Source organism: Antrostomus carolinensis, unplaced genomic scaffold, assembly GCF_000700745.2.
Source record: "Antrostomus carolinensis isolate BGI_N321 unplaced genomic scaffold, ASM70074v2 scaffold28148, whole genome shotgun sequence".
Classification (NCBI taxonomy): domain Eukaryota; kingdom Metazoa; phylum Chordata; class Aves; order Caprimulgiformes; family Caprimulgidae; genus Antrostomus; species Antrostomus carolinensis.
In genome coordinates this window covers 17,922-45,546 of record NW_010334103.1, presented here as the reverse complement: position 1 = coordinate 45,546, position 27,625 = coordinate 17,922, and the positions used below count along the sequence as shown (strand labels likewise).

The window sequence follows — 27,625 nt, the reverse complement described above, 5'->3', positions numbered from 1 at the left end:
CATTTCCTTCCTCAGCAAACAAAATGGCTCATCTGAAGTGCTGCAAAAAATCTCAGCTTACTCCAGAACGTAGAGGAAAGGCCTTTACCTGGCTATAAATGACTTATCCCCTACATCTACCCATCTTACACGACGAAGGAGCACACTATTGCTCCGGCCTGAAACCCAAGACACTTCCACATCATCACTGCTCGAACCACTGACCTTACTCCAGCTATCTCCTCCAGCTAAAGAGCACCTCTCTTTCTTTGTGCCTTCTTTTCTACTATAGTTCCCACAATATGGTCCCAACTATCAGATTATATCGTTATACTACGGTAACTATGATAGAAGAGTAAAAATAGAAACCTTACATGGGTGCACAAAGCAAGAGACTGAAATCACTTGCTTCCTGTGTAAGTTCTTGTATCATAAACCAACCCTGAGCTGTGATAACAGAGCAGTCCAAAAAGCAAGTAACAATTCTTACCTGGGGAAGAATCTTCTTTTTCTTGTTGTTTGCTGCATTAGGCCCAGAAAACAGTTTTTCAAGTGCTGCTAATGCAGCACTTGCTTTTGCTACTTTCTTATTTGGGCCTGCACCTCTGAACTTCTGCCCATCTACTTCTACCTGAAATACAAAAAAATCTGAACTGTAGCAGCCAAGCGACTCCAAAGACTGAAGCACTGTTAATAAAACCACCTACCAACTCTAACTGCTTCACTCACCTCCATCACAAAGCGCTTGTCATGGCTCCCGCCTGTCTCAGAGATGAGCTCATACTTCAGACCTCTTCTTTTTTCATTGAGCTCCATCACTGGGTTTTTGCCACTTGCTGTGAGTATAGGACCCTGAGTTCTTACCTAGAAAGACATTATGGTGTTGCTTTAAATCTTTTATCTCTTCCAAAGGCAGACAAACATCTGCAGCATTGTGGCTCACAGCGCCACACGACCAGCCACTTATCACTGTGTCAGGCCTCTGCAACAGCTCGTTCTTCCCAACACATCTGCTCAGCAAGCTTCCCAGGAACAGAGCTGTAGTGAAGGTACCGCTGCCTTGGCTTCAGCATAACATGCTGCACTAGAACAGCAGATGGAAAGACTCTTCTCTAAAGAATGGCAGGGCACAAACAATACTGTAAAAAGAAGTCACACCCTCTTTATTTCTGTTGGTGAGAGCTGCTGTCTGGTGACCTGGTCTGGTGCCTACACAACAGTGAACCTTACACCAGCTGCGCTTAGAATTTCAGCCCTGAGGGTACCCAAAGCCAAAGCTGAGACCAAGGTGTCAAGTTCCTTGAAATCGAAGGCTTTATCATTGAAAGGAGAGATTAGCCTTCCCAACCTCGCACACATCTCTCCTGCTCGATCTAATTACGTCCTGGCACTACTGAGCTCTGACTGAAGAAGTCTCATATCCCAGGCCACATGTTTAGGCAGAAATTATCTGTAACAGTTTGGGAAGCGAGGAAGGTAAAGCTGAGATCAGCCTGCGTTAGAGCGCACCCTGCTACAGATACAACTGACTACCCACCAACCAAGAAAAAGATGGTTAAGGGATCAAAACAAAGTTTTCAAAAGCAACTTCTTTTTCTGGTTAAAGATCAGGAGTCCTAGTACCAGGACCTGCCCTCTGGAAGTCAAGTGTCTTAAAGGTGTAAACATGGAAACCCAAAGTCATGCAGCTTGGGAAATATCTTGCTTGTCTTAAAATATTACTCACTTTTGTGATAAAATATAATAAATGTGTATTTTAAAGGCAAAATTAACAGCTCAATTTGTTGAATATAAAACACCCCCATTTTTTTTTCCCTGGAAATGTCTCAGTCAAATAAATACATATGTGAATTGTGTGTGATTACACACTGTCTGGAAAACAAGTGGCTTCCAACTGAAGAAATTAGTGTCTTAACATCTTGACAAATATTTGAAGAACAGAACAATTACTTATATTTACAGCACAACCCCCCTGTAGTCCTGGAAAAAGAAAATAAAACAAAAAAGAAAGCAGGGATCTACAGCGGTTTTTCAGGACAGCCCTCAGAAAGCTTGCTGCACATCTATCCAGCAAACAAATATACAAATTAAAGCTGTTCCTCAGTCTTCACACAGAAAGCTTCTCTAAAATCCCTGGTGGCAAACACTCACCAAGGAAATCAGGAAGAGAAGGGTGAAAGGGGTGACATCTAAGCATGAGTTTTAAATCCCCTGGTTTCTCAATGGTGAAAAGAAACAAATACCAGAAATACTTTAAGAAAATATCCAAATAATGTACAACAGACCCATCACAGCTTGATTCCTGGGGACATTCAGCTGAAGTTACTGGAATTTTGTCCTTTAAGGAAGACTATTTCCCACAGCTTCAGTGAGAAAGCAAGCACAACATGCTCCTTACAGCACCTGACTTCAACTGCAAGTGCCAGTTAAAGTATATTATACTGAAACTGGAGCATTTTCAATGCAGCGTTTTCCAGCCCATTCAATACACATAGAGCTCTTAGGTTCTACATTTCTTAACATCTCCTAATGTATTTTTATCTTTTCATTGGTCTTCATGTGTATGAGTTTAAATAGTGTCTCTGTACCTTTTTGACAAACTCACTATCACAAAACAGAAATTGTAAAATTTGCCCAAAGACACCAAACAAGATGGAGCTGTCCCAGTTGTATGACTGTACACAAGCTAACTAGGAGAGACAACACCTGTCTCAGAGAGTTTATGGTGTTACGAGGATGAGATGGCTATCCCACCTTAAACCTGAGGAAAAAGGCAGAAAGATCAGTTATTTGTCCACGGTGACACAAAATCTATGGCAGATCTGAGACTGGAAACTCTCTCTTCATTCCTTATCCACCTCCCTGACTAAAATGCCATCCTCTTCTGGGAGGAGAGAAAAAAAAAGACAACAAAAAACCAACCCAAACCCCACACCTCTCCATCACTTGTACTTTTTATTACAATACTCACCTCTAGGGTAGTGGAGGTGTCAGCTGTGGAATTTCCAGTATTATTGCTTGAGATTGAAGACGTCGTTTCAGTTTTACCTTCGGTATCTGATTTTTCATCAGAACTCATACACTCCACATCTGCATCAAAACCAGTTGGATACCCCATTGCTTGTAAAACCTACAACAAAACCACGGGAAATGAACTGTCAAATAGGCAGCAGTACAGAAACAAAGCGAATCACAGCATGAAAGGACATCCACCATACGCTTAATAAAGGCAGACTGCTTAGAAATAAGTTCAGTTTTCTGTTAAAATGGAGGAAAACATAATAGCAATGGGGAAAATAGTTCCAGGTTTGCAAAAGTGGAACCAACACAAACAGACATTTTAGTCTCAAAGACAGCAATTACTTCTGAGCATCATTCATCATCTTGAGAATTCCTTGTAAAGGAACAGATTGAAATTCAGAGTGCATCCTCTGCATGACACTGCTTAACAGCACGATGAGGAGGTTGTTTTGGACACCATTTTCCCCCTCTCTCTGCGTACGTGGAGAAATCAAGAGATTGACTGGGAGGCAAACAAGACAGTCTTATGAGAATTAAAGCACTGTACTTCTGTGAGATGGTACTTCTGGAGTTTCCTAGGAAACTGCAGGTGACAGCCAGTAGGTACCCAGGTAGTACACAAAACGTGTTCCTGAAACTACAGGGCTGACACCACCTCCCTGCCTTGCACTTGTCAGGAACATCAGAGTAGGTGCTTCACTCCAGGCTCAGCTCCCTTACAATCCTGGTACATTTGGTTGCATTTCAGGGCTTCTAAATTTTAAAAAGTTCACATCTAGAAACTGAAATAGTCACCATATTCTGTCTTATGAATCTGGGAAAGCAGGGCCCAGATCTACGGAAGAAGAAAGGAAGAAGAAAAGAAAATCTAGTCTCTACCACACCACCCATTTCCTCTTGGCTTGAATCAGGAGTGTTTTGAAGTGTAGCCCAGGATTTGTGTATGTGTAAATTTAGAGAAAAGAGAGCTGGGTAGGCAGAAGCACAGATCTGGCTGATGCAGAGAGGTTCAAGGGCAGAGAAGTCACAGCTTTTCAGGGCAAGGGTTTTTTTTTTTTTGTTTGTTTGTTGTTTTTTTTTTGTTGTTTTTTTAAGAAAAACTGCAGGGAGAGAGGCAAAATAAAAGAATGAGGCAGAAGGTCTGGAAGGACATACATGCAGAGAGCTACTTTTCCTGGAGGAACAACACATTCCTTCAGATATTTCTGGACACTTTGAACTTTAAAGCACATGGGACAATGGGATTTTCAAAACTGAAATCAAAGGAAAGCAGAAAGTTGTCAGATGAAGCTTCTAAAAAGGAAATTCTTGTTCAAAACAAGATGAAGCACAGAATGACAGATGGGATTATTCCTGTAAGTGCAGTTCTTTTAAAAGAGGTTCTCTTTCACATGAATTGTCTGTAGGAAACTTTCATTTCTTCCCAGAAACCCAGCAGGCTCAGTCTGCTTTATCAGTCTGAACTGTCCTCATGCAACACCAGGATGTTCATGTTGGGCGTTCCAGTCTATCATGGCTTTACAGAGCTAAGCTCTGTGGTGTAGAGCACCTAGAAGCAGCTGGAGTTGGTTGACTGCCAGCTGAATGCCACTAGTCTCTGAAAAATGGACTGGAGACCACTCAGTTATATATACAGTGTGCAGAGCTGCTCCTTCAGGCACTGACAACAGGAAACAACTCCGTGTTTCCAGGAGTTTACAACCCAGGAACGGACACAGAGAAGGAAGGGGGGAAACAGGGAGCCACCAACATGCCATTTTCAAACCAAGAGGAGGAGGGAATAGAACAGAGCAAAACTGAACCCCTCTAGGACAGAACTTAAGCATCACATTCAATCCACTGTCACATGAGCTGACCTGCAGAGCCCTGGGAAGTTCTTCCCACAATTTCCACACTATCCCACTCCTCTGCTCGTATAAAACCAGTAACAGCTCCTCGAACCGTTCAGAGTACACAGATAGTAGCTCAGCTTAATCCTTTTATTTCTTTATTTTAAATTTTGAGGTTGCATATTATTAGTTGTAGCTGTATTTCATACTCTCTGTTCCAAGATCTGGGGTTAGCAGATACTTCAGGCTGCCTTACCTTTACCGCCACATGGAGCTTGGCTGTTTTCTTAGAAGGTCCTGATGCTTCATATGTCGTACCATCAACATCTACAGACATTGTGAAGACTGGGGCATGGACTGGACCAGACTGTGACAGCAGCTTATACTGAAGCCCTGGCCTGATTTGGTTCAGCCTCATCAGAGCATTCATGAGATCTATTGCTTTACTATCTAGTACTAGTACGAGATAGTAGAAGAGAGGTAGGGGAAGAAGGGGAAAAAAGGAGAAAAAAAAAAAAGAGGGGAGATGAACAAAACAGGATGAACAGAAAAATGAAACAGTTTGCATTTCAGTGCCTTCTGTCCGTACAAAGGAGCAAAATAATCCCTCAACCTCTCAGAGGCTGAGGATAGCTGGAAGGCTGTTCAGTCTTTAATAAACCATCCTACTTTTTTGGGTGACAGCTATAGTTACCCATTTTTCATGTTGTTAACACAATTCTTTTGCAGCTAGCTATTAGTATTCCAGCTGCTATAAAAAGAATAACGTTTTCTACCAAAGTAGCACAATGAAAATAGCCCCCAGAACTGACTGGATCCAGCAATGCTGAGAGACTTCCAGTCCGTGCATATGTGCAATGTCAATGTTTTGTACATTAAGCATTTTATTTTTCTTGTGGGAGGTCTCGAGAGACAAACAACTACCTCGAGAAGGGGAAGAATGCAAAAAGGCCAATCTTCACACAGCAAAGTCACAGCAATGTTTTGAAAAAAACCCAAAACGTTGTACAGAGACATTATCAATAAAATATCTCAGCTGCTTGGGCAACTTAAATTTTATTGTAACTTGATGGGCAATCCCATTTAAAAATGCAAATCCTTCAGTTACTGAAACGTGTCAGGGAAATTCACAAGCACAGCAAGAGATGTGTTTGACACTCCGAATGTGGGGTGATCAAGACAACATTTTTTGTTCCAAAGACTTTTTCACATGCTATTCCACACCAACACAGAGAAGCTTTTAAACCAGCTTCCACTGTAGAACAGATCTCTGAAACCAGAATGGAGAAGCGTTGCACTTACTTTTCCTCAGATTACGCTTCATCTTTTTATTTGGATCTTTATCATCCCCGACACTATCTTCAAATGGTCTCTTAAGAGCAGATGAGCCTGTACCTAGGGTATAAATTTCCTTGTAATATGGATATGCTATCGGAAAAACAAAATTCCATAGCACGACTCTGATTAGTCCCATACTGTTCCTTACATGTTTATAATGAAAAGAACTCAACCATCAGTCAAAGCTTTCTTACTGCTACACGTAGACCAGTATTAGCTTACTACTTACTACACAAGATATCTGTGTCCAGCATCATACGTGATACGAGCATGTCATGCTGCAGTGCTGTTTTTTACATTTAGTCTAAGGCTAGAATTGTAACAACATTGTTCTTCCAAAAAATATACCTGGAAACTCATTTTCGTTAGATGGATATTGTTTTCTAGGAAGAACTTGGTAATTCTTACTATGGACACTTTGTTTTATGCTTTTAGGCCAGTTTAAAGTCTCTCCTTCCCCAGCATAAGAATCATAAACACTACTTTTACTCTTCAGATCCCAACAGCCTTTGTGCTTAAAGAAAATCATCAGCTATACTCTTTGCGTACCACTGCTCCTCTGCTGGTACTTCTAAAAGAAAAGAACTTCCAGATTTTCTCCTAACAATTAAATATTTTTACAAAACCCCACATTTAACACACAGAAATAAATCCTTTACCTTGCATTCACAGCATATAACTTAGGAATTTCACCCATTCTAAGCTAACCCCTAGTTTACTGCCCAATTAATGATTTTTGGAGCAAACAATACCTACCTTCTTTGTCAGTTACTGACCAGGAATATTTCTGAAATGACTTATTTGATGGGAGGGGATCCATTTCCAAAACCTTATAGATCTGACCAAATGCTGATAATCTGAGGGCGTGCTACAGGGTGACAGCAGAAACGTGAGTTACATCACAGCACTCTTGGCTGTTGCAGCATCTAGCTCCTCAGAAGTAGGAGTGTTCTACCTGAGCGCTGTGCGTAATGGCTTCTTTTTGCTGAACTGTCATATAGGACAAAGCATCTGTCGGCTCCCGTTCACAGGGGTCATGCAGACCAGGGCCTCCTAGGAGGGAAAAAGGCAAAGCAGATGATTGAGAGTAAACAAGAAGCGATGTGAAAACGGGGACTGATGGATATTGCAACAGCTAGTCTCGGGCTTGAGCAGAGTGGGAAGTGCACCTTTTCCAGTAGGGGATTCAAACATAGAATCATAGACTGGTTTGGGTTGGAAGGGACCTTAAAGCTCATCCAGTCCCAACCCCCCTGCCAGCAGCAGGGACACCTTCCACTAGACCAGGTTGCTCAAAGCCTCATCCAGCCTGGCCTTCAACACTTCCAGGGAGGAGCAGCCACAGCTTCTCTGGCCAACCTGTTCCAGTGTCTGACCACCCTCACAGTGAAGAACTTCTTCCTAATATCTCATCTAAACCTCCCCTCTTTCAGCTTAAACCCATTTCCCCTTGTTTTGTCATTAACTGCCCTTATGAAAAGTCCTTCCCCAGCTTTCTTGTAGGCCCCCTCCAGGTATTGGAAGGTCGCTCTAAGATCTCAAACATCACACAAAGCAAGCTAACCCCGAGATCTTACTGCCGTACAGCAACGGCCACAGAACTTAGCAGAGTTAACGCTGCACTCGTAGAACAGGCTGAACTAAAAGCAGTAGATTTAAAAAAAAGCCCAGGTAATTTGGACAGATATGTATATTTTGATGAATGTACAGAAAGCAGATGGTCATTAGGTCTGTTTATTTGTTTGCAACCCCTTAACAAGATAGAGGTTAATTCAGAAATAAACCTAACGCTCCCCATTAACTTCTACTGCATTGGAAGTGCTCATTCAAACAGCTGCAGCTTCCTTTTATTTTTTTTTTTCTTTTAAACAAGAAACCATTAATTTAGCTCCACTGCAGGTTAGGAGTTCAAGACGAGCATTTTTAATCTAATCACACAGTAAAACGATAAGGCTGCCTGATCAACCTTTTGTGTTCCTGAAGTTAATTTGGCCCCTTACCGGGAAGCAGAATTCCAGATGCCAAACACTCCATCACTCGTCGCAATGCTTCCCCAGCGCCCAAAGGTCTATTACAAGTACCTATAGATTTTTCACATATAAGCTCGAGTGGCTAGAAGACATTAAATTACGATTAGTATGGACACAAGGGTAACTGTAACTGCAGTTATATACAGAGGAGTAGAGGGGAAGGATATTCACATCAGCTAACTTTGGTTTTAATCCATTAGAGGTCTAACTCGCGGAGACGGCCATCTCAGAGGACAGCTATGGCACATCTATTTGTTCCCTGCTCTGAGCCACCTTTTGAGGAACCAGCTGCTCTCCATTAACTGCCCAGGAAGTCTAAAAGGAGGTACCTTCTAAAGCTAAGTCACATATTCTCCTCCTCTCAAAGAGTTATCAGTCCTATGTGAGAGGAAACACTGCCTCCACAGACCTACAAAGTGTTCTCTCTGGATCTGCAGAGCATTTGGCCCTCCCCAAACCTGCTAACGGTATCCCCTGGCAGGAGCAGCACTGCCATGGCAGCAGGGTATTTTTGAAAAGCTAAACTTGGAGGCAACAAGCTCTACTGCAAATCCATGAGGATGTGCAAAGCCCCACAACATTATGGCTCTTTCCATGGTATCTGTACATCTTGCAGACTGAACAAATACTCACATTCTCTTTCCTTCCTATGAGCACTTTTCTACACAGGTAACAGTTACTGGGAAGTAAAAGGATGGGGGGTTTATGGAGGACTTTCATACAATGCACTGTTTTCTCCAGTCCACACACTGCTACAGTTCTCAGGAGATATAAGAGCTGACTGTGTGGCCTTCAACTCTTTCTGTACTTACCCATCCTTTCAGTGGTGCCCATGTGGGGACTCTGTTGCACAAATCTCGCAGAATACGAAGGACAATTACACATGATTTTAGTCCATTTGCCCTGGCCTAAAACAAACAGAATGATTCCAATACACCTGCAAAAACCCGGCCTTCAATTTTGCTTTTCTTTTTAAATGCACAGAGTCCTGGGATAGACAGATTTATTTTTAAAAAATATTATTACTTAATTACTTAATCAGCTTCATGCAAAATAAAAAGTTATCCAAAATATTTCAATTTAGAGAGACATATAAAAGAGGAAGCAAAATGTCAAGATTGCTTTTGTAGCCTCATGACAACTCTAGACCAGCTGGCTGTCTCCCTGTCACGTTTGTCCTTGTACAATACAGCACTGAATTCCGAATTCTAGACCTTTGCTCTATTAGGGACTAGTGAGAAATTAAAGAGGCATTAAAATTAAAACTGTCTCAAATTAAACCTCGTTAAGGCTACAATAACAACAAGGTAAGAACAAATAGCCAACCTGAAACCATTTGGCGTGCCGCAGAGACGCCAAGGCCTCCAGGCATTTCTGCCTGTCCAATAAGTCCGGAGGATCTTTCATCGCAACATTATCTACTGGTAAAAATGGGATAAAAAGAGACAGATACAATTTGACCAAGGGGTTTCTGTCACAATACAAGAAGAGCGGCAGCATCTCAATGAGATAATAAGACTCCCAGAATTTAAGTGCACTGTGTTATTTAATTTAAACAAGCCATTAAAGGTAGTAAATGTGCACATGTGCAACAGAAGCAAAGGCATTCACTCCTTGTAAAATAATAGTAATAATAAAGATGGCCACTGCTACAGACAATCTGGGATCTTATTAAAAATGTAGAACACATTTCAGGGCAGAAAATAGCTATATAGCACTTTTTTTTTTGGTTGGGTTGTATTGGGCTTTGCCCCCCCCCTTCTTTCCATTCAGTGTGACTTTTATTCCAAGTGCACAAAAATGGCACAGAATTTCAAAAAGATGAACTTCTTTTGATGAGAGAAAGATTTTCTTGGGAGGGTACAAAAAAAATTGTAATAGGTCGAAATTGAAGTTATGTCCATGCAATTGTTGAGAATTCCATAGAAAAATATTGAATATATTTGAAATATTATTGCATGAACAGTACTAGCCAAAGTAATTCCATGAAAGAAAACTGTAAGAATGCTAGTAAGAAATTTTAGTCTGATTAGTCTTTCATATAACCAGAACATACGAAACAAGTTTGGTAACTTCCAGATTATTAACGTATTAGAGAGGTAATTCCCTCTTGTAAAAATCTTATTTCCCCAATAGCAACTGAAATCAGAGGAAATTCAAAGACGGATTTGAGAGACAAGACACTGATCTCTTCTGTGCAGGTTTACACTTTTTTCTTTCTTTTTTTTTTTTTTTCCCTCCTCCCCTTTCTCTTTTTTTATCCAGCATGCAGCAGACTGCTTTTAGCAGCCACATCCCAGTCTGTATTCAGGGACATGACACATCAGTCCTTTCTTCCCTGATTTTTTTTCCTTTTTCCTTTTTTAATCCTAAGGAGTTATTAGGATCCAGGTTCTCTGTAAATTCTGCACAAATGACAGACTTTGCATATCTGTAAAATCAGGTTAAAAAGATTTTAGTTTTTAGCTGGCAGGAGGAGAACATACTAGAAAAACTAAATGAATCCATGGCTCAACTAAAACCCTGAATGTGTTATTTTCCTATGAATACACAATTACTCTTTATTTAAAGAGAATTAATTTGGAAAAACAGTCTTTTTGTTATTCATAATGGTCTTCAGAGACCTATGCAGGTCTGAATGAAATACAATATCCATTCCAAATTGAAGATGAATTTTGCTAGATAAGCAAAATCCAGCAAGACATTTAAGATACAAGAGCAAGTTAGGAGAAAAAAGTACCATCAGTTTGGAGTCCAATTTATTAGTAAGATCTCAAAGTACATTTTCATAGGTTACTTTGGATGCTATCGGTTGCACGTACAATTGCCTCTTTCTTGCTAAAGTCACTTCACCTGCTAACACCATCCAGCAGGAAGGTTACTCTGGTAAAAGCACATTATGTTATGATGGATAAAAGAGCCCAAAGTAAAAAAAAAAAAGAAAACCAGCATAAACCTGAACAGAAGCAGCTATCTTGTCTGACAGTTCACAGTTGCATTTCGCACCCGCTGGCTCTGCTGGCAGCAGAAGACTTAAGTGCTATAAGCTCATTTTCTAACCCCAATGAACTTCGCAGCAGATATTTGCATTGTTTCTTATTGCCCTCATCAACAGTATTACAATATTGGGATTAATCACTCCTCTTGCCTGTTTTCCAAATAAAAGCTGCAAAGTCTGAAAGCACTGGATTTCTCTGAGCGCTAAGGTCACTTTGGAACACAAGATTTGCTTCTAAATTTCCTTTGCAGTTTCTTTATTTTCAAGAGCAATGTTTTGTGGCACACAATTACTAGGTGTACGTCTGTGCAGTTCTGTAAGAAAACTTTATTGTGGACAATATAAACATCTGCTTAAAGCTCACGTATCAAACAACTACTGTCAATGAATGATCAGAATCTTATTTTTAAACGTTAGAAATGGCAAAGGTGACTGACTGCGAAATCATGAATTTTTGGCAATGAACTGGATCTTTAAAGGCCTAGGGACTTTTACTTGGTATTGCCAAGGCTCTGCTAAAGGGTGTTGCAGCCATTGGCAAAGTAAAGTAATTTTTCCTTTAAACTACAAACCAAACAAAATACGTATCATCTGTCATTTGGGTGAAAAGAATTTTCTATTCTCATATGATTTTTTTCCAACAAGTTAGAGTCTTACTTTTTCCTACAGGATTAAGGCTATTTCCAAAGGTGTAAATTACAGTTATCTTGGAGAATTCTGCCAATTGCAAATCGAGCACTACTGTCCTGAGTGCCTTTCGTAGATGTTGCAGTCAGCCAACTTTTGGATGCAAGATTCTATTAAACAGAAAGATGAAGAGAACAGGCAGTGAGGAGGGCGAGCGGCTTGCAGCAGGCTCCCTTTCGACACCCTCAGGAGAATGGCATGTTTCTTCATGCTCTGCCAGTCAGGAAAGTGAGACCCAATCCGAATTTTCAAATGTGGTTGCAAAGCTTTACTTTTTTTTTTCCTGTGGCTTTAACAAGGGCAATGATACAAGGAGTTTAATTAGCAGTTAATAATAAATCCCTGACATCAGCTCACACTGTGGAACACAGAACCAGTCCTTCAGTAACTCTCCCCACCTGCTGTATGTATTCTCTTCACACAGTAGCTGCCAACTCCATTCATTCACCATATGAGGAGCTGTGTCTCCTCTACAGAGACAAGGTAAATCTGCGGCTCGTTGCCCCTTCAAAGGCACTTGGCACCTTTGGAGCATCCCTGGCTGCATCTGCCCGGCAAAGGCAGCAGCAGAGGCAGAGCGTTTATGCAGCAGTGGCTCAAGGAGCAAGGTTGATTTCAGCCCCACTTTGGGAAATGAATTTGTTTATTATTACATAGGCTTGTTACTGCTCAGTTTGCAAGCTACGAGGTTCTGGTCTGGAAAGCCCGATTTATATTTGATGCTATGACTAAAATTTGTGTTTCTTAAGTAGTTTAAAATTTAAACTGATGCAAAATGCAGGAATTTTAGATGCTTGACTTCTCAACCCGACATGAGGAAGCAGAGCTTTATGGATAGCCATTTGCGAGAAACACCGAAATGCACACACACACTGGTCCACTATTTCTTTTTGCCAACAAGCAGCAAAAACAAATAGGCCAAACACCACATCTTAAACATGAACACTTTTCCAAATAGGTGGGGACTGAAGAGAAATCCAGGAATGTTTTTCGATACATTCTGACATCAGGGCATGAAGGCACACACAGCATTCCTACAGAACAAATGGGAGCGCTGATCACGAGGTCGGCTGCGCCTAACCTTGGGGGTTTGGTTAGAGGACAGATTAGTGCTAATCACACCGAACGCCGAAACCTTGGTCAGTTTTGCACAGGTTCTGCTCCCTGGGAGCGGCCCCAGGGGCCCGGAACCCAATGGCCTATCTTACATGTTAGATGAAAGGCAAGGTGACAAGCATTTTGAGCTCCTTCATTTAGGAGAATGTATAAAATAAACTCAAAACAGGTTTTAAAACTGCATAGAAAGTGTATTTACATTTGGTTGGCATTACTCAGGAGAACTGAAAAAAATCTGGCAGTACTTTCTTTGGGGATCGAGGTATTTCCACTGGACAATTTCTCTTGAGTATTTTCCCTTGATATTGGATATGAAACTTCTTTGGTCTGAATCTGAGTGAAAGTGACCTAAATACGGTTGGAAATATTATGGTAAAAAGTATCCCTCACACCTTTCAATTTGCTTAGTGACATCTGCATAATGTTTCACATACCTTTGAACAGGAATATGATAAATGTCTCTGTTCACTTGTGATGAATCAATGTCAAAAGAACCTGGACTTTAAAACAAGATCCATTACCCTATTAACTATCCTCATCAGCTGTTCAGAGATGATAGCATAACATCACTCTAAGTAGTAGATGAGTTATGTTTAACTTTAAATTAAAAAAAATTAGTATAGAATTTTGTAAATGTTTTAAGATACTGAAAACAAAACAGAACACCTACATTTTAAATATAGGAAAGCATAACAATCCAACTCCTCCTTCATTTTGAGGAGAGTCCCTAGAGTTTACTGCCACAACAGCATCACTTTTTGCAAGAAAATACTTGGATGGAAGCCTTTGTGCAAAACTGTATCCCCTTGTGAGAATCTTACAAATCCTTTACCATTAAAATTTGTTGTGCACTTTGTACTCTTTCTCCCAAACGTATCGGCTGCCAACAACTACAAGGCTGATCTCAGCATCGTATGGGAAGCTGAACAACAACTGAAGTAACCCAGTTTGTTTTTAATGGTCTTGCAAAAGAGCATGGTTACTAATTTGAGAATAAAAAGACATTGTAATTAGGAAATCTTTGCCATTCATCTGTTTTGTAAGATTTTTCTGCATCCAACTGCTGCTAAAGTGTTGCATTTCATCAGAAAAGGGCTCCTTCCTGCCATTGCCTCAAACAAACCTGAAGAGAAACTGACCAACATTTCTCATTGTGTCGGTATTTCATGTGGGAGAAGGGAGGAAGCAGAGGACTTGTGGCAAGTCTAGAAATGGGAAGAGAGCGACAGGGAGTTCCCTAGCCCACATGGGCCCAGCTGCCTCAGTTGTCATGACAGAGAGTGGCCAGTTGGTCAAAGGTCTGACATCATCCAGTGGCAAAGTTTCTAGGGATAGGTTTGGGAAGCGGAAGCAGAAATTACTGACAAGATTTTCAAAATAAAACGAAATACGGCTACAATTGCTCTTCTCTATTTCTCTCGGTTTGTTTCCAACCTCGTTGATGCTACCAGTCAACGTGCCTTTAACGAGGGCACGTCACTGTACCGGACTCACGCCGTTAGGGAGAAGGAACAGAAAGAAGCTAAGTTACAGGTTTCTATAACTATTTTGCTCTAAGGACATGAGGTACAACGTTCAACTCAGAAGCAAGAGTGCTGTATTATAGCACTGGAACTTCAACCGTATCCCAGTCTGGAAACTCTTAAAGCTGGAAACATACACAGGTGTATCATCTGTTCATAAAAATTGAGGGCCAGGACGACATACTTGCGAGCTTTGCAGGAGAGGGGTTTTTTTAATGTAAAAAAGAGAAACAATTTTATAAGTTTTCCAAGACACTACGAACCAATCCCACTTGACTGACTTAATTTGAAAACAAGACTGTGCAGCGCTGGGATGCTCAAGAATTAACTAACAAGTCTGAAAGAAAGGAGAACTAAGATCTAATTGTATGTCAAAGTTATCACTGTAGCAATATTGCCTGCAAATGAAAACTGTGTATATTTATATGAAAATTAAGTGACTGTTGGCTTTTTAAGGCACAAATAATGTAACCTATGGAGACAATAGCCAGTCTAGTTAGTACATGATGCACAATTAAAAACCTACTTCCCAATTAACCCCGTGCTGCACAGTCAGGGCATTTAGATAGAACAGTCTTAAAAACAAGTTAAAACGCTCTGGGTACCTCCTTCCTTCTTCTCTGCTTCATCTCGAATGAGAGGGGATGTAAGTATCACCTTCAAAGTTAGCTTGGGCTCCTTTGTGTTACGAATAATAATAGCTGCCTCATTTACATGCTCCTCCACGAGATACTTCTCTTCTGTGAGTTTCTGAAAGTCACCAAGAAAGATTTCAAGAATCTCCCAATCAACTGAAAAACTGCAGAATCTCTGTTAGGTGCATGTGCCTCTCAACTAATGAGAAGCCTACAAGACATCACAATAACAAATCAGGCCTTGCCTCCCTCATTAAAAACAAACAGAAAACCCCCAGTAATGTGCTTAAGGAAAAAGGTCTGTAGCAAATTTAATGAGGATTCTAAAGTAGTCCCACTATTTTTTTAATGAAGACAGAAGCTGACTTTCACAGCTGCTGGTGTGTGAATTACCACCAGTAACTTTTGCTCTTAGTAAGTACACACCTCTAAATGGAAAAGCTCTCATATGCAGTATGACCAACACAGCCATCACTGAGCTTCCAGTGCAGGAGCTGCACCAGCTCACCTAATCCATGTACCTGCCATGAAGTATGACCAACTATACCTTGGCCATCTCTTACCAACCCTAAGATACTCTTCAGAAGCACGAGCCAGAGGGATTTCTCCACCTCTCCACACAGTCTATTCCGATTCTTACCCACACACACAATTCAGAGGACCGATTTTGCAATAAAACTGCCCCTTGCTACAGTTCCAATTACTTCTCATCCTCTCTTTGGTGTGAGATACTGAATCACTGTCCCTTTGTAAATAACCATTAGTGTCTAAAAACTTAAACCTGCATTCGGTCTTGACTTTTTCCAAACCAGGTCATTTCAATTACATGGTTTTCTAGGTGCTCGTTCTCACTCGTCTGATTTCGTCCAACTTGTCCGTCCATCTCCCTCCTCACTCCCTTTTCACACAGCACTTGAAACTGGACTCAAGACCCCACTGTCACCCACTTCATTCAATGACACCAGCCCCAGGAGAGATCCCTGACAATGTCTGGAAAACCTGACCTTCCTCTCTTGACAACACGCCAATAAAACGAGTGGTTTTTTAAATTGTCTTCAATATAATTTAATTTCTTGGTTAGATTTCTATTGTAGATAATACTACAAACTGCCTTATAATTTGTTCCATTGATGTGCACTGTGTCAGAGTTCTCTCAAGTGAGTTGGATCTCCAGGTCCTTCAGTCAATCCTTTGGGACCTTTCTCAACCTCCCAAAGTACAAAGACAACCACAGAGGGTTCAGAGTCCCAAAGTTATTCCTTCTGTCTCTGAGTTTGTTTCAGCAATACCACATCTAACAGATATTCCAACGTCTTCCCTTCTTGCAATCTGCACTCCTCCAGCTCCTTTATTGTTGGGCTGAAGATGTTTAAGCATCTGCTCACTTAGTGGCCTTCAAAGCATCAAAGCAGAAGCTGTTAACATCTCTGTACCTCGTCTGCTTTTTTTGCCCACTCACGGACCTGCACCTTCCTTCTCCCTCCCGTGTCTGATGCAGCTGCAGAACCTCCCGTTGCCCTTTATGCCAGGAGAGTTGTAGCTTGTTTCATGAGTCTGATTCCTCTTACCTCATGTTTTCTGTAATCTTTTCCCTCACAATGCTTCCCCATAGGATCTTACCTACTGGTCCCTTGAATTTATTGCAGTCTTCACATCTTTTGTCTGTTCTGTTGTTCTCACTTTTTTGGAAGCATATGCTAACTTTTCTTATCACTTTCAACCCTTCTCATCTCACGCCTCACTACAAACAAGTAAAATTTACTCTTTACTACTCGATACATCCCTACAATTTACAAACAAGTAAAATTTACTATTTACTACTCAATAGTTCCTGAGCATTTTCAGATATGGATGAGGCCACATCTGCAGGCACATTATCTCATTAAAACAAGTCCTTATGTGAACAAATGAACAGTGAGAACAAACAGCTGTCAAGAATGGTAAAACACATACTGTCCCTGTGGAAATAAACACAAGGCAGAAAAGCAGATCAGGAGAAAAACAGGTCAAGTTTGGACATAGTTTGGAGAGAGACACTTGCAGTGGAATACATCAGGGCACAGCTTCTCAGCAACACTGTATGTCAGCCTGGAAGCTGGACTGATTATTCAGACTCAGAACTCTGTCAAAAAGTTGCTTTAAGGAGACCAATATTAGCTGCAAGTGCTGCCTACTGGATGCCAACATCAGAATTAAACAGCCATAAATAAAAAGAATTATGAGCTCATGATTAACATGAGCTAAAGCGAGTGACCGCCTGAAGTGAGTGGTTCTCACTTGAGAAGTACAGGGGTGTTTATCTTGGAACAGCCCAAGCAAAGCAAAGCAGCTGCAGTGGAGAACTTAAGGTTCAGGCAGGGGGACAGGGGACAACAATACAGACCGACTGACATGCTCGAGCATGTCTATGGGAATATTTCTGGGATGGCGATTTAGCTCATGTCAGTGGTCGGACCCGAGAGAAGTATCAGCTGGGTTAGTTACCAACCAGAAAGGTTAGCTGCCACCGCAGGAAAAGTGACATCATGAGTAAGGATCAGGCAACAGGAGTAAGATGTTACATGTTGTGGATGGCTACTTCATGTCACCACATTAAACACGTCACATACCCTAGATGTCATCCTAGATTCAAAGTGCATTTCTTTAATCTGTATCACTTGCCTTTTTCCTTGAGACAAATTCCAGCCTGTACCCAAGTGCACCATGCAGTGCTATAAGCCATTGTTTGAGGACTACCCCAAATTAACTCACCTGAATTTGAGCTGGGAGATTGTCTTTAACTATACATAACAAGGTCTTTGTGGGTTTTTCTTTGCACATGAGAACCAGCTCCAGATCCATATCATCTTTTATCAGCAAGCCCTTTGCAACCAAGCCAATTCTCATAACACCACACAACGTCCGACCACCTTGATCCCTGGAAATGAAACAACTTGGAGTAATTAAAATGGTATTTTCACACATTCAAAGTATTTGTATTATCCTATCACAGTGAGTAGAGAAAGGGATGGGACCAATGACTGTGCTAAAGTGGCCTATCACTGATCAGAAAACACAAAGCTGCCTGTGATCAGACGTGTATCTGTTAAATATTTAATAGGGAATATAGCCACGGGCATCAAAATGAGGGCCCAGTTATGTATTTACTTTTCCAAGGCTACCACAGAACGGTCTCCATGCTGCTGAGCATTTCCTGCGTGGATCAGTGTATTCTGAGTAGGTGGTGCTGCATTCATGCAGAGCAAGCAGTTTCTTTCAACAGCTCCCATGCCCACAACCGTATCTTAGAGATAATCAAAGATGAGCTTAAATGTTAAGGAAGAAACTTGTGGAAAAAACACTAATATTTGAGGAATTTTGTGGAGAATCCACAAGACTGTTGGGAAACCAGATCAAGTCATGAATGCTTTCTGCTCCTCCCAGCCATGCAAACTGCCTCAGTCAATACAGCACATTTCTTGTTTTATACTGAAGTACGTCCAGACAGTGAGACGCAGCAGGGCTTTGTACCTTATTTCCTGAAAGCTACTCTGAAAATTTATAAGATACTTGAAATAACTAAGAACCACATTATTATGTTAAAACAGGAAGCAAGGTTTCACTTTTGAATTTTCAGACACATGTTATTATGCATTTAGGAATAACTGGTAAATCCAATGGCAATCACCGTCTCTTTCGTATTAAGCCAGTAAACTGTATTTTCAGTTTAAAAACTGATGCAGTCTTCCTGATTCAGAGTTAGATCTTCCTCTGTTATCTTCAAGTCATGGCAGATTGGCTGTTGGTCTCCTGGTGTGTCACCTCCTCATCTGTAACCTGAATAGACACTTACCTGACCTGGAGAGCACGTGAACCAGATTATCCAGAAAGCACTGCTGCAAAGTTTGTCTGCTTAGTGCAATTTCACAACATCACAGTAAAATAAATTCTGAAACACCGAGCAACTGCTGCCCACATTGGGCTTATTACTATTCCCTGCACTCACCCTACGTGCTCCCACCTCAAAAAGTCCAAATATATCCACTTCCTCCTATCAACATTCCTATGCAACAGAGTCAAGTAACACTCCGACTCTTATTTAGAAGGACAGGAACCCATTCAGAGCAGCACAGTAACACATTATGAGGCTCAGCTCACTCACTTGGCATTGCTTTCCGTAGCTTCCTCCTTTGCTTCCACATCACCCTCGCATTTTGTAGACTTGTTCTTTTCATCCATCCAGTCAGAGACATGTTTAAGGGCACATTCTACTGTTGATACCATGTTCTGGACAGCTTCAAGTTCCTCTGGAGATGGATAAATGGTTGAATGTTTCACCATAACATGGCGGTCATCATTAGCAAAAGATCGGATCGATCTCTGTTACAAAGTGGGAAACGGGGGGAAAAAAAAGAACAGAGTTACTGGATTATCAATCAGAGGACGTGGCCTGAACAGGAATCCTCCCTGACAGATGTAGGAGAGTGGTTTATGTTGACTACTGCTTATAATCATAATGCAGAAGTGATTTCTTAACTTTATTTAAATAAATTTTAAAAAGAAAAAAAGAAAGAAACCAAATATCAGAGCAAAATCAGCATTAAGCTGGTAAAACATGTAAGACTTTGGGTGGGATTTATGGCACCTGATATTTGATGCCCAAATTCAACTCTTCTAGAAACCTTTTATTGGCTACTAGGAGGAACATGCACATCTGAAGCAGAGTTCATGTTTATGTCTACTTTAGGATGAGATAAATTGTGCTTCAGAGGTCTATTTCCCCACCCACCCGCATGGGACTACATAAATCTAGACTACCATATCAGATTAGCTGCTACAGACACCTAAACAAATTAAGCTGAATCTCATCTTTTGTCTGGTATGTCCATCCTAAGTGGAAGTTGTGACACTGCGTGCGCCAGTCACAAATCAGAACAAGGGAGAACTTGGGTCTGGGACCAGACAAATCTCTGTACTCCCACATACAGCCATAGTGGACACAAAATAGGAGCAAGACCTGTAGCATGCAGTACTCTCTCCCTGCCATTTTCTTTTTTCTCACTTTCATTGCTTTCCTTATTTCTCCCTGCCCTCCCCTGCAAGCTTCTCTGAGAAGAGGGCATGGTCTGGCTGGTTTAAGTATGAGCCTAGAATGCTGAAGCAGGGGACCAAAATATCCTGAGTTTCATTCCCAGCTTTGCAACAGACAATCTAGGATCTTGGGCAACTCGTTTCACTATTAAGTGTCTCTCACTTTCCTCATCCTTTGACTAGCTCGTTTATTTAGATTAAGCTTTCAAAGTCAGTGAGAAATCACTTGGGCCTGAAGGACCTACATATCTCATGAAGCTACAAGCTGTGAGCAATGGCACTGAAAGAAAGAGGGGCTTCCCTACCCTGGAATTCCTGCAGGAATGAAGGAGCTCCTGAATTTCAGCCACCTTTGTTGGCTTGTGTCAGCCTTCAGCAGCTGGATAGCTCAGCCCAAGGAGAAAAGCCAGGGTCCTTACCCCAAAAGGTAACCTCATTTCAAGGCAGGGAAATGTAGAACATAAGTATTCCAGGGTGAGAACAGACCAAGTAAAGCATGTGGAAAGGAGGGCAGCCAAGGAGAATAAGGAGAAGATCCCTATTTTGTAAAAGGGTCTCTCCAAATATAACTTTATACTCTCCAAATCCAACTTTGCATATTCTAGAAGTGCTGAGTGCAGCCATCCCTCCTCAATTTATGCCAGAGACAAGGACAACACAGCTTAGAACAAGACAATTAAATGGCCATTCCCTTATGGTTTTGTAACTGCTGCAGATGAAGTCACAGGCAGTGCATATTGCCACCAGAGGCTTAGCAAACTGCACAGGGATTTACAGAGGCATGAGCCAAGGTGAGGATAGAGATAAATTGGTACGAAAATATCAAAATAATATCCTCAAAAACTGAAAGACTAGAAAGAGATTAGAGTGCTAATTAAAAGAGCTTGCAGTGAAACCTCAAAGTCCTGAGTGATACTGTTGAGGAAGGTAAGCTGAAGCGGTTGGGTAACGTGTTAGGAAGCCATGGTTTGTCACACACTGTCCACGGGAGACTCATCTGTGACCTGGACCAGCTGCGGTCACAGCACAGACCTCTGGCAAGAGCAGCTCTAAGTCTGGCTCTCTACAGACAGATCAACCACTGCTGAAAGCCACCCAGAACTTGGAACCATCAACCAAAAATCTCTGTCCCTCCTACACATTAAATACCTTAAGTAGGTTTCATTTTCACCCCTATTCATGGGTTTGCACTCTTGGGGACAAAAAGGCCCTTTGAAGAATCTCAAAGGTCTCTGGGTTGAACCCTGTTAGGGAGCTGGTCATGATTTCCTGGCTCACTGCATTCACTAGGTCCCTTCCATCAAAAGTCGATGTGACATCGTTCCTCTCCTAACTCTTGTGCTCCTACCCAGATGGACAGTCCAGGTAGTCAAAGAAACTCATCAGCCGGGGTCTGGTATTATCCCCAGTATTTTCATGAGTCGCAAAATGCTTCCAGGAGGTCCCTCTTGTGGTTCATCCACAACATGGATACAGAAAGAAGCTGCAGTTCAGCAGTGACAACTGACAAGCTGGATTTATTAATTCACCTCCACCATCTCTTATCTAATGAACCATCAATCAGGAAAACCGGTCAAACAGGAACAAATTATGAACTCCTAATTTAGAACATATTTGTTTTCTTTTCTAATGAAGAGGGACTGACAAGATCAATTCTTCATTGCAATTTAGGCCAAAAATAATAGCAAGATGGGACACTATTTAAAATGCAATATATTGACAATTCTGCTTTGTCAAGTGCTCTTCCTCCCTTTGTGCTCTGCAACAGGCAAAAGTCTCATCTTTGGTCTTTTTTTTTAAATATACAAATATAAACACACAGCCTATCAGCAGCAATCAGCTACACGAATGTTAGAGAACATTTAAATAGAGAATATTTAAAATTTATTGCATTTATTCTCATTTCCATTCTCCCAGTAATAACCTCAGAGGACTTAAAAAAATTACAATTATGCTTAAACTGCTCTCCACATATATTTTTCAGGAACTGGGTACATTTATTGCCTTTTTGTGAACACATCTTCAGAATCTCACCATCACAATACCTTATACTCGCACAGCTTTACTAATTCAACATCTCAGGTGTTCCCAATTTGCAACCAATACCAGGCAGATCAGCAGTAACTCCTCACTTCACATACGTACTCCGTGTATATTTTTTTACTACGCACATTTCATCTACACTCTTAACAAAATGTGCACAGACAGAACCACATTCAATCACACACACAAAAATATGACTAATCAACACTTGTTTTTGTGAGGAAGAGGTGGAAGGGGAGGGAATATCAGCATTTGGTTATGCAAACTGCAAGTCCAAGGTCACCCGTGCTGGTTGCAGTTTTGTTAGAATACCTCATGAGCATCCCCTTTGTTCATATTTAATAATTCATGTAATGCAGGCTCACAAGACAACTCTCTGGTTTTAAAAGGCTGACAATATATCAGACCTCATGGCTTTGCTCAAAGCATGCAGCACCATCTCGACGTTAGAGCAAGGTCAGAAAATCCCCTTACTCTGGTTTTTCAGGCCCCATGCAAGATTGTCAGCAGAGAATATTTTTAATGCAGCCCTATGAAAGATGACAAATACCTACCATGGTTTGTTAGTGTTTCAGCTCTCTCTCCCTCCCTTTCTCCTTTTCCCTCCTCCTCGGTGTCTTTGCTAAGCACTGTTTTGCCTGACAGAACCTCTTCATAAGCCTCTCAGTCCCTTGACAGCTCAAGAGTTCATACAGCTGAGACGCTCTGGGAGTCACTTTCTGTAATTCACCTGTAAAAAGAGAGAAACAACTTGAAACCAGAAGAAGTGGCGTGTTAATTCCAATGAGTGTTCAATGCAGCACATTAAGTCAAACCACTGACTAAAGCAGGCAGGCAGGCAGGCTTCAAGATGGGGAGGCAGTCACCAAGCCATTTATTCCTGAACAACGAGCAGATGTCACTGTGAAAAGCAACTTTTTGTAATGTGCCCACACGTACGTAACCACTTCCCCATGCCAGTTAGAGCTTATCACAGTGTGGTTTGCCAGCCACCTGGCAACCTCAGTTTCTGATACGAGGAAGACGGGAAATCCAACATCTCAAATATGCTCTATATGAAACCTGCTCAAGAAGTCTCTGTTTTTATGTCACGTTCACATTAGGAACCAAACACACTACCTTTAATTATCAAAAAGTAATTATCTGTTGAAATCCCTGGTGCGGCCCTCGATCCTGAATGTGTCAGATGCTGAACAAGAACTAAGACTTCAGGTGGCAGTAACTGTAAGTTGTTATTTTAACAAAGACAAGTGCGTTATAACAAATTGAAGGTGTAAGACTTGTGAGAGTGCTCAGCTGAAACCATCCACACCGCCTTTTCTGCCCTCGCACTGCTCCTCACAGCACACAACATTTAAAGACCCTGCAAGAGCAGCCCCCTTGTACTAACCTAGGAAACAAACACCAGCACTGGCAGCGTAAGGAACTGCAAATAAACGCTCTGCAAGACAAGAGAAGAGCAGAATAACAGAGCAGGGAATGCGAGGGAGAGGAGAAGGCACAAGCTCAGTACACAGCAAGACACTCTAGCCCTTGCAGAAAATTCCCATTTTCCTTTCCCTGCACATATTGTCACATCAGCTTTTCAGCAACACTTGGAAGCAACTGGAAACCCAGTCAGTAAATTTCTGCAGATGCCACACACGCTCAAACGTTTTCCTTTTCTCCTGTATGCCGATCCTCCTTCTCTAGCAATATGTTGGATATTGTCTGTCAGAGAATTCCGACATTGGTAAGATATTAAAAGCATGTTTGGCAACAGCAGAGGGATAGGCAAGATGACTTGAAAGCCTTGTAGATGCTGAACCTCAGGGGAGTGACAGGGAATAATTAAAATGTTGCATCCCATAGAGATTTGAATACTCCAGGGGAAAGGCAACAACAAATCCTGCTTCACTATTTTCCTAGTTAAGCAGAAATTAAGTGGGTTTACAAGACCAATAGCTTCGGCAGCGAGTGCCTAATAGTTGTTTGTTTGTATCTTACACCACTGAATTTATGATGTAGAATTGGGTAAAACAAAAAGCAGACAGACAAGAACACTGTGCAGGGGCCTGTCTGCTCCAGCAGCTAAAGACTGCCAAGGAAGAAACCCCAAGAGAGTTAAATGCAGTCCTACTAAAAATACTTGGGAAAAGTAAGCTAATGAAAACCCTGAAGGACTGCACTTCTTATCACAAAAGCTGGGTACCCTACCAAGCTACATTAACTCCACCAAACTGCTTCCCAGGAGTGATCAAGGAAGGTGATGTTCTTTCATCAGACCAGATTCTTCTCTCAAGTCATCCTGAAAGCCAAGCAGGGGCAGCTTGGCTGGGAGGAAAAATAAGCAAAGATTACTGCTTTGGCAGCGTTTATTCTACGAGCTAGTCATAAGCTCTTCCACACTTAATAGCCTTTCACCACCTCCAGAAGCAACCAGACTCTTTATGAGGCCTTTTTGTTTTGCTCTTCTATAATAATAATAATATGCTTTTTGAGTCAGCAGATGGCAAGCTAGAGAGACTTTTATGAGACATGTTTCCAGATCATCCATCTATTTCAAATTAGTTCTCTCTTCAAGCTAAATTCCAGCTCTCTTCACATACTTGTCTTCCCTGTGACTCCTACATTTCACATTTTCAGTTTGCTATCTTCTCTGGTAACTGTAACTTGGCAATTCCAGGCAGAGAGAAGGGCACTGGAATGTGTTGCTGACTTCAGCATATGCCCAGTACGTCGTCTCTAGACTCCAAGCAACACTCCAGCCCGGCCTCCCTCCGAAGACGACTGCAAGCTGTTGCTTATCGGCTTGTCCAGGGTACGGAAAGCAGATGGCCAGAGATAGCTGGCTGAGCAACTTCTGCTGCTGCAGTAAATTGCTGAGCAGACTGTTGTCTGGTGGGCAAGTCTGCAAACTACCTCCCCAGCTCTGGAAACAAACACACCTCAGGGTGCAATTCTGGATGTGCTGAGTGCTTTTCTCTGAAAACCTGAAACAGACCCAAAATAAATGTTTCACAGCTACAATGAGGGCTATTCTTCTACTGGACAGATGAAGTAAACCCACCAACACCTCTCAATATGTTGCCTTAAGCAGGTAGTAACCATCTTGTTTTCAAGCCAGTTTCAGTTTTCAGTGACAAGTAGTTGGATGAAGGTATTTAGGAGTTTGATTCTACCTGCTTTTGCTCAGCAGTGACTGAGGTCAGAGCATGTACAGCTGAATTACGAAGGGATCTTTATTATGAAACTCAAAAGTTGGAAAAAAAAAAAAGTCCTAAAAGTGGAGTTGACACTGATACACAGTGAGCTCTTTCAAGTCATTAAAATCCTAAGAATATGTCACAGAAATGCACACAGGAGTGAAAACCTAATATAATTCAGACTTTGCAAGAAAATTCTCCACAAAAGCACTAAAGAGCAGGGAGTTTACTATAAAAGTGCAGACACAATATACAGAACAAAGTACATTGACAGCATGCAGAATTAAATTAAGGAAAACTAAAATCAAATCTGCTGCAACCATATGGACTAAGGCAGCAGAACATAGCTCAGCACCAAACACATCAGAAAGCATTATGTGAAGTGAGCAGCAATTCCATAAATCCCACAGCCTCATTTTACTACCAGACTACAGCAGGATATTTGTCCTTGCACGCTCAGGGAATTAACAGCTGATGGCCAGACTGAGAAATACAATATTAAAATACACGGTTGTCTTACCCAGGGGCTGCCACCCACACTCGCAAGAAAATTTCTAGGAAAAGCTCCTGGCACTACCAAGACCTTGGTGACCCTGAGAAAGTCACTTCACCTCTGCATCGTGTGGCCCTAAGTGTAAAACAAGAGTAAATACTCGCTGTCTCCAAACCAGGCCACAGAGGAACCGAGAGAGTCTGCACTGTGGTTCAAAGTCACCGTGGATTTGACACATTAGAAATGTTATTAAAACACCAGGACAATCTAACAATGTTTCCATTAAACATCCCGTCCCTCACAGAGGAAGTTTATGCTTTGGCACAAGACAAACAAGGAAAAGAATTTCAGATGAGACCTTTGTAGTAGGATCTATTCCTGTATCTGGCAGTTGTGTTCCCAGGAGACAGACATTTAAACAGCCACAAGTAATGAATATGCTTAGTTAACTTGGAGTGCTTGTGAACAGAAAAGTGAAAAAGCAGGAGAAACTGGTACTTGCATTCCATGGGGACTAAAATGTAAGGTCAGGATCAGGGAGCTAGAAGCTTCTAGAAAGGAGACAAGAACTATGCTGGGCACCCAGCTATCCCCTCGCAGCACCGCACGGTTCCTTGCAGTAGAGGAAAAGAAGCCAGGGTCACTGCACTCCAGTCCTCCAAACCCTCACTTCAATGAGCTGCTGTTTAGGCACCTGGCCAAGCTGAGTGGAATACCATGAAAATTGGTTTTAAATACTACACCAAGAAGGCACATGCCAACAATATTCAGCTGAAGCATTAAAAACACCCTCCACCCTCCTAATCTACCCTTACAGCCGTACCTGCCCATGGGAACTACAGTTTACAGTGTACACCACCCTGAGATCACTCAAAGTTTCTGTTAATAAAGCAGCAAGGACAACTGAGGGTGCTAATAACAAACCAGTGAGTATCTAATACAGACTGAGCTGTAGCAGACACAGTAATAGAAAAAAACCAGGAATTTCTATCCTTTTTCATTACCTTTAAGAGTCAGAATAAGAGGCTTGCAACTTTAAATTGCAAGTTTATTTTAACTTCTGCTTTGCATTCAGGAGACAGGTAATTTTTCGTCACACTGTAGAAAGCGCTGCTGAAAATATGTTGTGTTTTTCTGCAGTATAATTTTATTGCTGGCCTTCTGCCAAGAGTCTTTCTGGCAGCATCTCCCACAGTTGGAAACTGTGTATCTGGGTCAGAAAAGACAAGCCGCTTTTCAGAACAGCTCAATACATTTGGCAGAGATACTGATATTATAATTGAACTCTTTCAGCAACTCTTCTGATGATGTACCCAGACACCAAACAAAACAAGATCTGCAGTGTTGATTAATGTCAAAATAACTGACAGAGAAATATCAAAATAGTTTTCCCTCATGTTAAAAGTATCAACAAACCAAGGGGAACAGATAAGAAATACAATTCATGAGGATTCAGCGAGGAGCACGGGGCAGAGAAATCTGCAAAATATGACTGACCTTCTACTTGTGCAGATATTTACTGCTTTAAAATCCAAACTCCCTGTACAGAACTGGTTTCTTCATTCTTCACCACCATACAAAGAGAAATCCTTGCCCCTGACAGCCACATAAGCATTCTCTACATAAGCGTGAGTGTAACATTGGGACACATTTAATAAGACTCAGGCTCCTTCCAACA

The 27,625-nt window shown here is 41.5% G+C and overlaps 1 protein-coding gene across 2 annotated transcripts in view; it reads right to left on the bottom strand.

The window, feature by feature from the left end:
* Positions 1-23,000, bottom strand: part of STRBP (spermatid perinuclear RNA binding protein) — a 29,471-nt gene extending 6,471 nt beyond the window's left edge. The window contains exons 1-14 of one of the 2 annotated variants that reach the window (XM_010174109.2): positions 22,824-23,000; positions 19,298-19,515; positions 17,908-18,073; positions 15,127-15,271; positions 9,524-9,618; positions 9,010-9,105; positions 8,168-8,279; positions 7,123-7,220; positions 6,924-7,035; positions 6,132-6,224; positions 5,086-5,285; positions 2,951-3,109; positions 709-843; positions 470-610 (exon numbers count right to left, since the gene is read on the bottom strand). In XM_010174109.2, the coding sequence (XP_010172411.1) occupies positions 470-610; positions 709-843; positions 2,951-3,109; positions 5,086-5,285; positions 6,132-6,224; positions 6,924-7,035; positions 7,123-7,220; positions 8,168-8,279; positions 9,010-9,105; positions 9,524-9,618; positions 15,127-15,271; positions 17,908-18,073; positions 19,298-19,515; positions 22,824-22,826 (1,773 nt within the window). In that variant the 5' untranslated portion in view covers positions 22,827-23,000. The remainder of the gene's footprint in view (positions 1-469; positions 611-708; positions 844-2,950; positions 3,110-5,085; positions 5,286-6,131; positions 6,225-6,923; positions 7,036-7,122; positions 7,221-8,167; positions 8,280-9,009; positions 9,106-9,523; positions 9,619-15,126; positions 15,272-17,907; positions 18,074-19,297; positions 19,516-22,823) is intronic. The other variant, XM_010174110.1, reaches the window with a different exon arrangement.
* Positions 23,001-27,625: the final 4,625 nt, after the last annotated feature.